The sequence below is a fragment of the Ailuropoda melanoleuca genome, chromosome 19 (genome assembly GCF_002007445.2).
Source record: "Ailuropoda melanoleuca isolate Jingjing chromosome 19, ASM200744v2, whole genome shotgun sequence".
NCBI lineage: Eukaryota > Metazoa > Chordata > Mammalia > Carnivora > Ursidae > Ailuropoda > Ailuropoda melanoleuca.
Window position 1 is genome coordinate 22,975,220 of NC_048236.1, and position 16,928 is coordinate 22,992,147.

The window sequence follows — 16,928 nt, forward strand, 5'->3', positions numbered from 1 at the left end:
CCAAGAATACTCACTGGGGAAAGGATGGTCTCTTCAATATGTGGTGTTGGGAAAACTGGATAACCACATGCAAAAAAAATGAAATTGGACCCCTGTCTTAAGCTGCTCACAAAAATTAGCTCAAAGTGAATGAAAGACTTAAACATAAGACCTGAAACCATAAAACCCCTAGAGGAAAACATAGGGAAAAAGCTCCCTGGTGACATTGGTTTTGGCAATGTTATTTTGGATTTGACACCAAAAGCAAAGGCAAACATAAACAAGTGGGACTACATCAAACTAAAAAGCTTCTGCAAAGCAATGAAATGGCAACCTAATGAATGGGAGAAAATATTTGAAAGTCATATATCTGATAAGGGGTTAATATTTAAAATATATAAAGAACTTGTGCAACTCAATAGAAATAAATCTGATTAAAAATGTACAGAGGAACTGATTAACCATTTATGCAGAGACATACAAACAACTAATAGGTATATGAAAAGATGCTCAATGTCACTAATCATCCAGGAAGTGCAAATCAAAATCACAATGAGTTATCACCTCATACTTGTTAGAATGGCTGTTATAAAAAATCAAGAAATAACAAGTGTTGGCAGGGATGTGGAGAAAACGGAACCCTTGTGCACTGTTGGTATGCATGTAAATTGGTGCAGCCAGTATGGCAAACAGTGTGGGAGTTTGTTAAAATAGAACTACCCTTTGATCTATCAATATCACTTCCAGGTACATATCCAAAGGAAAAGAAAACAGGATCTCAAAGAGATACCTGCACAGCCATGTTTTTGCAGCATTATTCCCAATAGCCAAGACATGGAAATAATCTAAGTGTCCATCATGGAAGCCTGGATAAAGAAGAGATAGTATATACAGGTTTCCCCTGCTATCTGAAAGTTTGCTTTAATGCCGCTGTGCTTTAAGGAAAGACCTACATTAGTTACCTGTTTTCTGACCAAAAGAAATACCAAGAAGATTTTTGGTTTTATAAAATGGTCATTGCTTCTTCACTTTATGCCATTTCAGCTTAAGAAAGGTTTCATTAGGAATCCTCTATTTTGGATAGTGGGGGAAACCTGTATATACAATGAAATATTATTCAACTATTAGAAAGGCCATCTGGGGCACCTGGGTGGCTCAGTCAGTTAAGCATCTGCCTTTGGCTCAGGTCATGATCCTGGGGTCCTGAGATCGAGTTCTGCATCCGGCTCCCTGCTCAGTGGGGAGTCTGCTTCTCCCTCTGCCTGCTGCTCCCCCTGCTTGTGTTTTCTCTCTCTCTCTCTCTCTCTCTCTCTCTCTCTGTCAAATAAATATTTTTTAAAAAGGAAAAGAAAGAAAGGACATCCTGCCATTGCAACAACACAGATGGACCTTGAGGGCATTATGCTAAGGGAAAAATAATACAGAGAAAAACAAATACTGGATGATACCACTTACATGTAGACTCTAAAAAAACTGAGCTCATGGAAACAGAGATTAGAATGGTGATTACCAGAGGTGGAAGAAGGGTGATGTGAAATAGGGAGCTATTGTTCAAAGGGTACAGACTTCCAGTTATAAGATAAATAATTTCTGGGGTCTAATGTACAGTGTGGTACTTTAGTTAACAGTACTATACTCTATACTTGAAAGTTGCTAAGAGAGTAGATCTTAATTGTTCTCACCACAAAAAAATGGTAATTATGTGACATGATGGAGGTGTTAGCTAATGCTAAGGTGGTAATCATCTTGCAATATGTAAGTGTATCAAAATCAACACATTGTACACCTTAAACTTACACAATGTTGTATGTCAGTTATCTCTCAATATAGCTGGGGAAAAAAGATTAAAGGTATTTAATATAAGTGAAAGATGTCTTTGTCATTCCAAACTGAAATATGGAATTATCAAGTGAGATAACTTATAAAAACCAAAAATAAATTGAAATTATAATGAAGTTTTTGTTTGTCAAGAACTTTAAAGGATCTGAGATCTGTAAAGGACCTACGAACAAATAAGGTAACATATCATAGAATGATTAATGCTGGCAGAAGATATGATATCAGAGACAAAGGACTTTATTACAGCAATAGCATAACCTTAGTATTATCACTTGCACTCGTTTCTTGAGCCCCAGTTTCCACAGCCCAACATAAAGCCAGGTTCACACTAGTGTATTGCCGGAGAAAAACTTTGTGCTTAAGGGTCCCAAATATTTTATAATGGGCGTGGGCATGCTTGCTGTTTGCTCCAAAGGGAATCTTTATCTACCAAGGCTGTAAGCAAACCTGCCCTTTGCTCCTACGGAAGACATATCTCTATCTTCCCAGGCTGTTTTCAATACAAATATCCTTGAAAAGATAGTTTGCAACAAGGACAATCATTCTGCTCACAAGACTTGCAGAAATGTAAGAGACCTTGAAGAATTGTTTTTCACCCGTGTCTTATAGAGAACTCATTTTCACTGCCCTCAACAACTTTACTGATCTTTATTGCTAGTATTTCCAAAAGTGCCTATGTTACAGTGCTTCCCAGTGTACCAGCAGAGATGCCATATTTAATGTGTATGGTAGCTTGTGCCTAGAATTTTAAGTCCAATGTTAAGATGAAATATGCCCTTTACAGACTTGGAGAGCCAGGTTTTGTGCTTTGTCTTAGCGTTGTAGACTTGTATTCTGCCCTGAGCAAGCTCTTGTTAGGGCTGGTAGAATAAGACAAAATAGCAAGCATCCTTTCAGGGACAACTTGAATAAATCTTTAGTTCTGTCCTGCCAAATACTTTGGGTTGCCAGATAAAATACAGAGTACCTGATTAAATTTTAAAATAGGTAAACAATAAACAATTTTTAGTGTAAATATGCCCTATGTAGTGTTTGGGAAATACTTATAGTAAAAAACTATTTGTATTTCAGTGTCTTGTTTGGTAGAATTGCCAAATATAGCAAATAAAAATAAAGGATGCCTAGTTACATCTGAATTTTAGGTATGCAGCAAAGAATTTTTCATTGTAAGTATGTCTCATGGAGCCCTATCAAATAGTATATATACCAAAGCATCAAAGAAGGATTTAACCTTGTTTTATATATTTTGGGATGAATGAAGTATGTCTTGTGGAGGTACAGAAAATGGAATGGAATTCCTTGGTTAAGAAGAAAACTGATTTTGAGCTTAGTAATCTTGTGGGGAAACAGAACATGTGTAAATATATGGCTTTACTCACTATGCACTAATATTTGTGGTTCTAATCTAAAGCAAAGAAATTCAAGTTGATGTGCTTTTGCTGTTTGGTTATTTAATATTCTATGGTACTGCTCATTTAAACTCTTCCATTTAATGAGCCTTTCCTTGGACTGTAAAATGAAAATAAAATAATATTTCAAACTATACAGTTCTCAGAATTAAAGTTTTAAAATTTTTCATTGATCTCTGTACAATCCCCTAAATTTCTTAAATTTATTTTTTATTTTTTTTTTAAGATTTTATTTATTTGAAAGAGAGAGATCGTGAGAGAGAGCATGAGCAGGGGCAGGAGAGAGGGAGAAGCAGGCTCCCCACTGAGCAGGGAGGCTGATGGGGGCTTGATCCCAGGACTCTGAGATCAGGACCTGAGCCAAAGGCATACACTTAACTGACTGAGCCACCCAGGCACCCCTAAATTTTTTTTTTAGAGAGACCAGGGAAGGGGCAGAGAGTGAGGGAGCAAGAGAATCCCAAGCAGGCACTACATTCAGTATGGAGCCCAACACAGGGCTCCATCTGATCCCATGACCCCAAGATCATGACCTGAACCGAAATCAGGAGTCTGAACACTTAATTGACTGAGCCACCCAGGCGCCCCCAGCCCATTCCTCTAAATTTTAGTGTGAACTTAAAACTGCTCTAAAAAAGTTGAAAGCAATGCAGTGGTACATGGCTGTGGCTCTTGCACTCAATTATCAGGAATATTACAAATGTCTTTTTATTAAAAAATACAAAATAAATTATCTGTAGGCATGGACGATGACAGCAGTAAACCATTATGTGTTGTCAGCTGAAACCAGTAGCTGATGGTTATAATGATTTTCTTAAACATTAGCTGGCCTTTTCTTCAGTCATTTCCTTCAACTGCCTTCTCTGAAGTTGTTGTTGAGCAGCACTGCCTTGAGCTTCCTCTCACAGTTCATTATTAATGGTAAAGCACTGTTCTAGGAAATAGAACATACCACCCCCCATACCACCTCCCGTTCCACCCATTCCTCCCATTCCTGTGTTCTTCTCTTCTTTAGGAATTTTGGTGACTACAACTTCTGTAGTTAACAGGCCACTCCAGCAGCATTCAAGAAAGCAGTTCTCATAATCTTAGTTGGACCCATGATTCCTTTTCCCACCATATTCACAAAGTCTCCAAGCATAGTATCATACCAACTTCTCAGGAGCTCTGCCTAATTTGCTCAATTACCAATGATCCTTCAATGCCTGCATTCTTAGCAATAGTCATTGCAGGAATTTTGAATGCTCTATAATTTCTATACCAATTTTTTGATCTTCATTAGCTGGAGTTACTGAATCCAAGGCTGGAATGCACCAAAGCAGGGCACAATCCCCTCCCCGAGCAATGCCTTCTTCAACAGGGGCTTGTGTAGCAGTGAGGGCATCTGTAACTCTGTCTTTTCATTCACTTCAACACCACTTGTCCCACCAACCTTCAGCAGAACTTTCCATCTGTGAGTTTTGCCAGACATGCATTCAGCTTTTCCTTTTCATATTCACTAGTTATGATATCTAACTGCTTAGTGATTTCTTGAATACATTTTTTAATGTATTGTCATCTTTTCCTTTTAAGAGCATGGCATCATCTTTGATCACAATGACCTTTCCAACTTTTCCTAAGTTGTGAGGCTGAATATCTTCAAGATTTATCAGTTTTGTTTTTTGCCAGGACAATAGCAGTAGTGGTGCCATCCTTAGACTCTTCATTTGTGTTATCGGAAACATCTTAAACAAGTTTAGCATCAATATTTTTATATTTATCTGTTCAGTCAATTGACTTTGCAATGGTCACCTCATCTTTTGTTACTTTGGGACCTCCCAACTTTGATCAGTAATCACTCTTCTTCCCTTTGGCCCCATAGTAATGGCTGCAACATCAGCTAAAAGGTGAATTGTACACCTTAAAGCATGAAGACTCAGGCATCTGCATCAAATTTTACATCTTTGGCATAGGCCTGAGTGAGATGAGGAGCCCTGGATACTGGCCTCATTTGGTGAAGGGCTGTGGGTAATCAGAGCATTTCTGTGGGGCAGAGGCAGGGCATGCAGGCAGTGAGGCAGGCTCTCGGATACAAATCTGACATTTCTATTTTTAATCTCTTGAGGAACCCCTATATTATTTTCCACAGTGGTTGCACCAACTTATATTTTCACCACCAGTACAAGGATTTCCTTTTTTCCACATCGTTACCAATACTTGTTTTTAGATACTAGCTGTTTTGACTTGTGTGAGGTGATAGCTTGTAGTTTTTTGTTTTTTAAAGATTTTATTTATTTCTTCAACAGAGATAGAGACAGCCAGCGAGAGGGAACACAAGCAGAGGGAGTGGGAGAGGAAGAAGCAGGCTCTCAGCAGAGGAGCCTGATGTGGGGCTCGATCCCATAACACCGGGATCACGCCCTGAGCCGAAGGCAGACGCTTAACCGCTGTGCCACCCAGGCGCCCCGATAGCTTGTAGTTTTGATTTGGCATTTCTGTAATGACAAATGACGTGAAATATCTTTTCATGTGTCTCTTGGGCATCTGTATGTCTTTTTGGAAAAATGTCTGTTCAGTTCCTCTGCCCATTTTTAATTCAATTATTCGTGTTTTTTGTGTTGAGTTGCATAAATTCTTCATATATTTTGGATAGTAACCCCTTTTCAGATATATTTTTTAAAGATTTTATTTATATTTGAAAGTGAGAGCACACATGAGCACGAGCGGGAGGGGGGTATGGAGGGAGAGGAATAAGCACACTCCCCACTGAGCAGGGAGCCCCATGCCAGGCTCTATCCCATGACCCTGAGATCATGACCTGAGCTGAAGGCAGACACTTAACCAACTGAGCCACCCAGGACTCCCCCCACTTATCAGATATATTATTTGCAAATATCTTCTTCCGTTTAGTAGGTTGTCTTTTTGTTTTATTGATGGTTTCCTCCACTGTGCAAAAGTTTTATTAGTTTGATGTAGTCCCAAAAGTTTAATTCTGCTTTTGTTTCCCTTGCCGAGGAGACATATCCATAAATATGTTGCTGAGACCAATGTCCAAGAGATTATTGCCTGTGTTTTCTTTTAGGAGTTTCACTCTTTCAGTTCTCATATTTAGGACTTTAATTTATGTTATCGTTGTCTGTTATAAGCAAATGGCCCAGCTTTCTCTTTCTGAATGTAGCTGTCCAGTTTTCCCAGGACCATTTATTAAAGGGGCTGTCTTTTCCTCATTATATATATATTTTTTAAAGATTTTATTTATTTATTTGACAGAGAGAGACAGCTAGCTAGCGAGAGAGGGAACACAAGCAGGGGGAGTGGGAGAGGAAGAAGCAGGCTCTTAGCGGAGGAGTCCGATGTGGGGCTCGATCCCAGAACGCCAGGATCACGCCCTGAGCTGAAGGCAGACGCTTAACGACTGTGCCACCCAGGCGCCCCTCCTCATTGATTATTCTTGACCATATAAGCATTGGTTTATTTCTGGGCTCTTTATACTGTTCTGTTGATCTATATGTCTATTTTTATACCAGTGCCATATAGTTTCAGTTAATATAACTTTGTAGTATATCTTGAAATCTGGGATTGTGATGTCTGCAGCTTTGTTCTTTCTCAAGGTTGCTTTGGCTATTTGGGGTCTGTTGTGGTTCCAATACAAATTTTAGGATTATTTGTTTTAATTCTATGAAAAAAACTGTTGGTATTTTGATAGGTATTGCTTTGAATCTGTACATTGTTTTTGGTAGCACGGACATTTTAATATTAATTCTTCCCATCCATAAGCATAGAATAGCTTTCCATTTGTGTCATCCTCAGTTTCTTTCATCAATGTCCTATAGTTTTCAGAGTACAAGTCTTTCACCTCGTGGTTAAATTTTTCCTAGGTATTTTATTCTTCTTGGTAGAACTGTACATACTAACCTTATACCTAAAGGAACTAGTAAAGGAAGTCCAAAGATAGTAGAGGGAGGGAAATATAATTACAATGAAAATAAATGAAGTTAAGACTAAAAAGCAATTGAAAAGATCAATGAAGTCAAGAGCTGGTTCTTTGAAAAAATAAACAAAATTGATAAACCTTAGCCAGACTCAAAGAAAAAAAGAGAGAGGAAATAAAATCAGAAGTAAAAGAGGAAAAAAAAGTAAAAGAGAAATAACAATTGATACCACAGAAATACAAAGGATTATAATGAAACTGTGAAAAATTACATACCAACAAATTGCACAACCTAGAAGACATGGGCAAATTCTTAGAAACTTACAGTCTTCCAAATCTGAATCAGGAACAAACAGAAAATTTGAACAGATCCACAGCTAGTAACAAAATTGAATCAGTAATCAAAAAATTCCCAACAAACCAAAGTCTAGGACCACACCTTCACAGGTGAATTCTACAAACCAACTAAAGTAGAAGTAATGCCCATTCTCAGACTATTCCAGAAAATAGAAGAGCTTCCAGATTCTTTCTGTGAGGCCAGCATTACCCTGATGCCAAAATCAAACGAAGACACTACCAAAAAAAAAAAAAGAAAGAAAGAAAGAAAACTACAGGCCTATATCCCTGAAGAACATGGATACAAAATTCCTCAACAAACTATTAGCAAACCAAATTTAACAATACATTAACAGTATCACTCACTGCTGTCCTGGGATTTATTCCAGAGATGCAAGGATGGCTCAATATTCATAAATCAATCAGTGTGATACATCACATTAACAAGATGGAGGATAAAAACCATATAATCTTAAAAGATGCAGAAAAAGTATTTGGCAAAATATAACACCCATTCATGATAAAAACTCTCAACAAGATAGGTTTAGAGAGAACATACTTTAACATAATAAAGGCCATATATGAAAAAACCCACAGCTAACATCATATTCAGTAGTGAAAGACTGAAAGCTTTTCCTCTAAGATCAGGAACAAGACAAGGATGTCAACTCTCACCACTTTTATTTAACATAGTTCAGGAAGTCCTAGCCACAACTATCAGAAGAGAAAAATAAAAGTCATTGAAATTGGTAATGAGGAAGTAAATCTGTCACTATTTACCAATGATATGATAATATATAAAAAAAACTCTATAAAGATTCACTAAAAGACTATTAGAAATAATAAATGAATTCAGAAGAGTTGCAGGAGACAAAATTAATACACAAAAAATCTATTGCACCTCCATACACTAATAACAAAGTAGCAGAAAGAGAAATTAAGGAAACAGTTCCATTTACAATTCCAGCACCATTTTTTGAAAATTTATTTATTGAATTGCCTTAGCATCTTTGTTGAGCATCAGTTAACTAATAAATTGTATCTATTTCTTGGCCTTCTTTTCTGTTTCATTGATCTCTCATATATCTTTATATCAATACCCCCCTAACTTGATGGTGTTATTGTAGTAAGTCTTGCAGTCAGGTAATTAGCTGTACATTCTCCAATTTTTTCCTTCTTTTTTGAGCTTGTTTGGTCTCTTCCAGATCCCTTGTATTTCTGTGTAAATTTAAAATCAGCTGGCAAGTTTTTATTTTAAAAAGTCTTGCTTGGGTTTTAGTTTACATTGCATAATCTATGTAGAGAGAATTTTCTCTTTCATCATATGTTGTGGACACATTATAGTTCCCCATTTAAGTCTTCTGTGATATCTCTTGGAAGTGTTTTGTAGTTTTCAGTGTCTTAATTTTATTCATTCGTTTTTTATATTATCTGATGCTGTTATAAATGATCTTTTTATTTCATTTTCCAAACAGTTGTGCTAGGATATAGAAGTAAAATTGATTTTTGTATATTAACTGTATACTCTAAGGCCTTGCAAAATTTATTAGATGTAGTATTCCATAGATCTAAATTAAATTAGGTCAAGTTTATTGATGGGTTGTTCAGCCAATATTCTGTATTATTGTTTCCCCTATGTTTCAGTACTTAAAAATATACCATTATCTTCTGGCCTCCATAGTGTCTGATGAGAAATCAGTTGTCATTTATATTATTTTCCCCCTCCAGTTATTGTAATGACTTTCTCTTTATCTTTGGTTTTCAGCAATTTGACTCTGATATGCTTTGTTGTAGTTTTCTTTGTATTTATCTCGCTTGGGATTCGTTGAGATTCTTAGATCTGCAGGTTGATTTTTTTCTTTCCAATTTTTACAAAAATTTTAGCCATCATATCTTAAGATTTTTTTTTTCTGCCCCAATTTTCCCCTCTCCTCTCCCTCTGGTACTCTAATTTCACTTGTATTATATGATTTGATATTCTCTTGTTTTTTAGCATTTTTTTAATCTGTGCGTTTCAGATTGAATAATTTTCATGATTCTAGTTTTGAATTCACTCTTTTCTGTAGTGTCTAATCAGCTCTTAATCTCACCTAGTAAATTTTTCATTTCAGATACATTTTTTACTTCTAAATTTTTTTTTTTTTTTAGTATTTCCATTTTTCTGCTGAGGTTCCTTGCCTCCTCATTCATTACAACCAGCTTCTTTGACTCACTGGGCAATTATAATCATTGCTTAAAAGTATTTGCCTGGTCTTCTTGTTTATAATTTGGCATGTAAGAGGTTTAGCCATAATCACTTCCACCCTAACAACAAGAAAAAAGCTGAACAAACTGAGTATCAACACAACTTCTTCGATGTTTTAGAGAATTGAAGTCACAGGGCAAACTCCTGCCCCCAAATTGGAGAGTGAGATAGCCAGTTACGGAGAGTGACATCTGACCAAAGCAGAGACCAAACCACAAGGAGAAATGACCACTAGAGCCTGTAATGGGATAGAAAAACTTAAATTGTATTTGATGAATTTCTGGTGGCTCAGTATGAACAAGCTTGAAGTAATAACTTCAAGGGGGCTCAGTCATAGGAGAACCCCACACTTTCATGACTTTTACCTCTGGAAACCCAGTCAGGTTCTCATGGTGAAGATAGAGAAAATCTCCTCTCTCGTGCAGGAGGGTGAGGGGGTGAGAGAGGTAGCTGTTTTAAAATACATCCAGAGCATTCTCTCCTTCTTCGAAAGACAAAGACTTGTCTCAGTAGAAACTATCTTTCCGGAGCCTAACTGGCCTGGGAATCCAACTCCAGCCCTCTATAGCCTTCCACATGGGGGAAGGGAAATATATTATTTGCCATTCATTATTAGAGCGTTTCAAATTAGAACAACAATGAGATACCACTATATACCTATAAGAATGGATGAAATGTGAAACACTGACAACACCAGATATTAGGGAAGATGTAGAATGCTCATTTGTTGCTGGTAGAAATGCTGGTTCAAAAGACAATTTGGCAGTTTCATACAAATCTAAACATACTCTNGTGAAACACTGACAACACCAGATATTAGGGAAGATGTAGAATGCTCATTTGTTGCTGGTAGAAATGCTGGTTTAAAAGACAATTTGGCAGTTTCATACAAATCTAAATACTCCTAGAGTATAATCCAACTATAATGCTCTTTAGTATTTTCTCAGATGAGTTGAAAACATGTGTCTGCACAAAAACCTGCACACAGTATTTATAGCAGCTTTTTCCATAATTGCCAAAATTTGGAAGGAACCATGTCCTTCATCAGGTGAACAGATAAAAACAATTGTTGTATATCCACACAGTGGAATATTATTCAGCAGTAGAAAGAAATGAACAATCAAACCACAAAAAGAGGAAGAGGAACCTTGAAAAAGTATATTGCCAAGTGAAAGACACCTATCTAAAGCACTGCCTGCTATATGATTCCAGCTATATGATATTCTGGAAAAGGAAAAACTGTGGAGACATTGAAAAGATCAGTGGTTGCTGAGGTTCAGGGGGATGGAGAGAAGAACAGATAGGTAGAGCGTAAGAGATTTTTAGGGAAGTGAAACTATTCTTGATGATTTGTAATGGTGGACACATACCATTATACATTTGTTAAAGACCATACAGTATCCACCACCAAGAGTGAATCTTAATGTAAACTATGGATTTTAATTAATAATAAGTGTCAATATTGATTCATCAATGCTCTGTGGAAAAAAGTCTTTATTTTTTAATAAAGAAAGTATATGCCTGCTAATTCTAACATCTGAGTTATCTTGGAGTCCATTTCTACAGACTGCTTTTATCTCATGATTGCTAAGTTATACTTTCCTGCTTCTTTGCATATCTAATGCATGTTCTTTGATTCTTGAAACAGTTGTTTCATGTATTTTGTCCAGCTTTATAGTTGTTTTCAGGAAGACAAATCTATTACCTGTCATGGTGAAGATCAGAGAAATTAGAGAATTTCTGTCGTGGTAGAAGTTAAAATAGTGGTTTTCAGCCTTGGTTGTACATTAAAATCATCTAAGGAACTTTAAAAGTTACCATTGCTGAATGAGGCCCAGGCATGGGTAATTTTTTTTTTTTTTTACGTTCTCCAAGTGATTAACAGGGTTAGGCAGTTACCTGAATAAGAGCATTTTGCTAGGAAGGGTGGGAATTGAAATCTGGCTTGTCTTCACTGGAGTCAGGTTCCATCTGCCAGTGGAAGCAGGATCTTTTTTTATATTTGTACCTTAAAGCTGCTAATGGATTAAGCAGGACCCTGGATCCTAATTTGCAACAACCAGTAAGAAGAATAGAGGGTCAGGGGGTTGTTCTTAGCTTTTATTGAGATTTTAAGATCATAAAATGGTATTTTCGACTTTATCAATGCTTTTTATGCTCTAGAAGAGTAAAAGAGTTAGGAATAGCTTGCATAGCCATCCTTTCCCACTCAAAGACCTCTTTACGATAATGAGTTATTTACACAAAAGATTATGAAGTTTGCATTTTTACGAAGAGGTACTCATCTCTAAAACTTCTTGATCTGGTATTCCTGCAGCAAAATATACATGCGTAGTGTGTGTATGTGAACCTTAATATATTAAGCTATATTTTTTTTAATAAAGTAGAACTACTTTATGAAAACATATTTATCATATTTAATTTGATAACTTTTTATTTCCTGTTTTGCAAAGTTTGGGCAGACTTCCAATGTTACTGTAATTATTAACATAAACACAATGTATTGTAACTTTTATGTGTATATATAGAACATATCCAGTATGTCAGGAAATAAGTTTATCCCAAAGTGCATTTTGTTACTATCTGATATATGCTCCAAAGGATTAACTCTTCCCTTAAATTATTTTTTACCTTTTTTTTAAAAGATTTTATTTATTTATTTGAAAGAAAGACAACCAGCGAGAGAGGGAACATAAGCAGGGGGAGTGGGAGAGGAAGAAGCAGGCTCCCAACATAGGAGCCTAACGTGGGGCTCGATCCCAGGACCCTGGGATCCCACCCTGAGCCGAAGGCAGATGCTTAATGACTGAGCCACCCAGGTGCCCCTATTTTTTACCATTTTAAATGAAACTTTTCTAGTGTGCTTCATGGTCCCCTACCTTCTGAAATAGAGTATACCAAACCTAATTTAGCCCTTTCAAAATGATTGGTTATCATTATCCATTTTATTTATGTGCTCAAAGGTTTAATACACTGGTGTTCCATGCTATTAAAAATGTCTAGAGGGTGGGGCGCCTGGGTGGCACAGCGGTTAAAGCGTCTGCCTTCAGCTCAGGGCGTGATCCCGGCGTTCTGGGATCGAGTCCCACATCAGGCTCCTCCACTATGAGCCTGCTTCTTCCTCTCCCACTCCCCCCTGCTTGTGTTCCCTCTTTCGCTGGCTGTCTCTATCTTTGTCAAATAAATAAATAAAATCTTTAAAAAAAAAAAAATGTCTAGAGGGGCACTTTAACAGTTGGTTAAGTGCCCGACTATAGATTTTGGCTCAGGTCGTGATCTCATGGATCTTGAGATCAAGCCCCGCGTTGGGCTCTGCACTGAGCACAGAGTCTGCTTTAGATTCTCTCTCCCTCTCCCTCTGCTCCTCCTCCCAGCTCACACTCTCTCTGAAATAAATAAGTAAATCTTTTTTTTAAATGTCTAGATATTAGATCTTCCATTAAAGGATTCTAAGTTATATTAATTTTTAATTTATTTTGTCTGTTTTTTATGGGAATGTTCTAGGTTTATGTTTTTAAGGGAGGGCGTTTTTGTTTCAGTAACAAGTTCTCTACTAATTGGATAGTATACTTATGTATACTTATATGTATCATGTATATTCTGTAATTCTCCTTTTTCCTTTGTCTCATTTGCTCTTTTAATATGCTGTGGATTGAAAAGTAAATAACGTATACCAGTTAGAGTTGTACTTAATAATAACCACAGATCAGCTTTATGTATAAAGGGGGCTTTAAAGTATCCTACCAAAAGTACAATCTAAGAACTTAAAGGATATTTGTTCAATTAACATTTGTGATGTGACCATTTTCTTCAAGGCAACATAGATAATATGATAAATCTGATATTTAGATCCTGTACTTGGGATTTGAATTTAACCTGGATAGGCATGTATAAAATCATTATAATAAATATATTATTAATATATTACAGTAACTATTTTAATAATAAATGTTATGTATTATAATTATTACAATAAGTGGTATTATGATTTTATTATATTCCATTTAGTCATTATTATACAAATACTATTTGTAATATCTTATAGTATAATTAATTTATACTGTAATAAATACTCTTTAACAATTTAAGCAACATGTTAGGATGAACACAGATAAAGTAACATTTAACTCTGTAAAGCATTAATAACTACCCATTTTGAATGCTCAAGAGGCTTTTTTTTAACCTTCTAGCTGTTTGCTAAATTTTGAATAGTTGATATTGCCAAATAAGTGAATTTTTAAAAATTAGAGTGCATATACAAAATTTGTTTTACAAACATATATACCAAAGTAGTAATATATATATTACTCATCCTAAGTTTGAATTTGTAGATTTAATATTTTTTTAATGTACATCTTTTGCTCCAGATTAAGTGGTGCTGCCATCAGGTGGCAGTCATACCTTAGTTATAGCCACAAAATACATTTAATAGACTTAACTCCTTAGACATTGCCATTGCACAAAATTATGGCAGGAGAAAAATTAGATAAAGAATTTTGTGTGGGTACATAAAGGAAAGGAAGGGCTCTCTATTAACAGGAGTCTTTATGCAGGAGGGAAGAGATAAGTGGTTTGAAGCACAAGGTTTGGAATTTCTTAAATCTTTATTTGAATCCCATGTTTATCACTTGCTCGCTATGTTATCTTGGCCAAGTAATTAACCACTTTGTCCCTGTTTCCTCACTTATTAAATGAAGACATATCCACTTCATAGGGTTTTCATATAGTTTAAATAACAATGAAAATAAAGTGCTTATCATAGAGCCTGGTAGTTAGGATGCTATCAGGAAATGATAGTTGTGGGGCACCTGGGTGGCTCAGTCAGTTAAGCATCAGGTTCTTGGTTTCAACTCAGGTCACGATCTCAGGGTCTTGGGATTGAGTCCCACGTCTGGCTCTGCACTCCAGGGATTCTGCTTGAGATTCTCTCCCTCTCCCTCCTCCTCTACCCCCTCCCCCGTTGGGGCTCTCTCTTTCAAATAAATCTTTAAAAACAAAAAAAGAAATGATAGTTATGATTGTAGAAATCAGTGCAGGTAAGGAGAGAAGGAAAATCAACTAGCCAGTTTTGCAGGCCCAGCTACAACTGCAGGAATCCAGAAGGCTTCAGGTTTCCTTTTTTCACACATTACAGCCCTCAGGGGAAAACATCTCTCAACGATAGGTAGATAGGCAGGTACCTTTCCTCATCTTTCCCTTAGTGTTGGAAAGGAAGAAGAGGCAATTGAGTAGTATTTGAAAGTACAGACACAAATTGCATTCTTCTCTTAGGTGCTTCATATCTTCCTCTCCCTAACTCCCTGACTGACTTGTTCCTGTAAAGACCCAGTCTCATCTGCTTAGGCAAGCAAGTTTAGTAAGTCAGAAATTCAGCTGGCCAAATCTTGATGACAAGTAAAATGTATCTCCAAATTGTTTTATGTTTAAGACCAAAGAACCCTAAATCATATTCCCTTTTAGAAAAGAATCTAAGATGTAATATAATCTTAGGCTGTATTATAATTTGTCTTTCCTCCCTGTACCTTCCAAACAAAACATCTTTTCCATCTCCTTACTGTTGCTTCATATTGCTCCAATAGTTGACAGAGCCTTGAATAATTAGAAATGAAAGGATTAAAATACAAATATGGTGAAAGAAATATTCAGCTAGACTTGACCAGTATTTATCAAGTACTTGCTTCTGTAACATACCAAGATAGATGTTTTGGGGGTTAACCAAGATCATGAAAACATAGCTCACACTCTAAAGAACATTACACATTAGGAGTGAAGATAATTCACATATATGATTATTTTAAAGAAAAATACGATAAATGTTATATTGGCAATTATAATAGCTTATATTTATATACACTCACCAGACTACAAACTGCTGTCACATATATTATCCTGTTTATTCTTCACGGTAACCCCAAATGTAGAACAAGTTTTAGGTGTAATGTGAAAATGGGTCATCTGAGGCTCAAAGGTGAAATGCCTCAGAGTCACAATGACAGTAGGTTGGTCAGTCAATTCAATTGGCATATACTTCCATACCTGGCACGTAGCATGATGTAAATGCTGGCTGGTTCTTACCATTTTTTTACCATGTGCTAAGCACTATTCTTGGGATTGGAATCGAATGGTAAGATAAACTGAATCCCTGTGTTCAGGGAGGATAAATCATGGATACGTAATATAAACCTACATTTCTCACTTTACATTTTATTGTTTCTTTTATTTCATGCAGTACTAAAATACAGTACTTTAGCAACATTGAGGAGGGAGATTAATTCTTATATAGGGGTAGGTATGGAAGGCCTAATGGAAAGAGGTTTCTTTTCCTACCACTGTCTGACCTTTTAATTGTGCCATGTTACTCATATTCCTTTTGGATTTTTTCAGGTACGCAGATTTTCTGAAGCATTCTTTTGCTTTGAACATCCAAGAGAAGCTGCCATTGCATACCAGGAACTTCAGTGAGTAGATTAGATCCATAGTTAAAATGATTTTACATCCTTTTATGTAAGATATCTATCTCAAAATGTTTCATATAGAATATATGATATTTGCAATAGCAGAAATTAGAATTTAAAGTTCAGAAATCCCCTATTTAGGGGCGCCTGGGTGGCGCAGTTGTTAAGCGTCTGCCTTCGGCTCAGAGCGTGATCCCGGCGATCTGGGATTGAGCCCCACATCAGGCTTCTCCGCTAGGCGTCTGCTTCTTCCTTTCCCACTCCCCCTGCTTGTGTTCCCTCTCTCACTGGCTGGCTGTCTCTCTCTGTCAAATAAATAAATAAAATCTTAAAAAAAAAAAAATAAAGTTCAGAAACTCCCTATTTAAACAAATTGGGTTTAATTTTATGAATTACTTCCTGGAAGACCCATATCTTACATAAAGAGACATATTGCCCTATTCTCCCCACCTCCATATCAGACCTACGAGAAACTTGGTAGTCCCATACTCTCTGGCTCCAGCCTTGTTACCTTTATTTTCACAGGTCAGAATCTCTTCTATTCGTCATTATATATTACAGATTTTCACCAGTGATCAAAAGTGTTCACCAGTGAACTTTTGTTATGTAAATTATTTACAGTAAAATACCCAGAATAGATGCCTTCCATTTTTCCTGCTGAGTATGTTTAGATCTGGTTTTCTTTGGCTTTAAAGAATATTTTGAGAATATTAGGCTGAGCAAAAGTCAGACATAAAGAGTAAATATATGATTCT

At 36.4% G+C, this 16,928-nt stretch overlaps 1 protein-coding gene across 8 annotated transcripts in view; it reads left to right on the forward strand.

Moving 5' to 3' along the window:
• Positions 1 to 16,928, forward strand: part of FAM135A (family with sequence similarity 135 member A) — a 127,530-nt gene that overhangs the window by 81,799 nt on the left and 28,803 nt on the right. For all 8 annotated transcript variants that reach the window (XR_004622028.1, XM_034647824.1, XM_034647823.1 and 5 more), the window contains one exon: positions 16,103 to 16,176. Coding sequence is in view for 7 of the 8 variants with exons in the window: in XM_034647824.1 (XP_034503715.1) it covers positions 16,103 to 16,176 (74 nt within the window). In the remaining variant the exon portion in view is untranslated. The remainder of the gene's footprint in view (positions 1 to 16,102; positions 16,177 to 16,928) is intronic.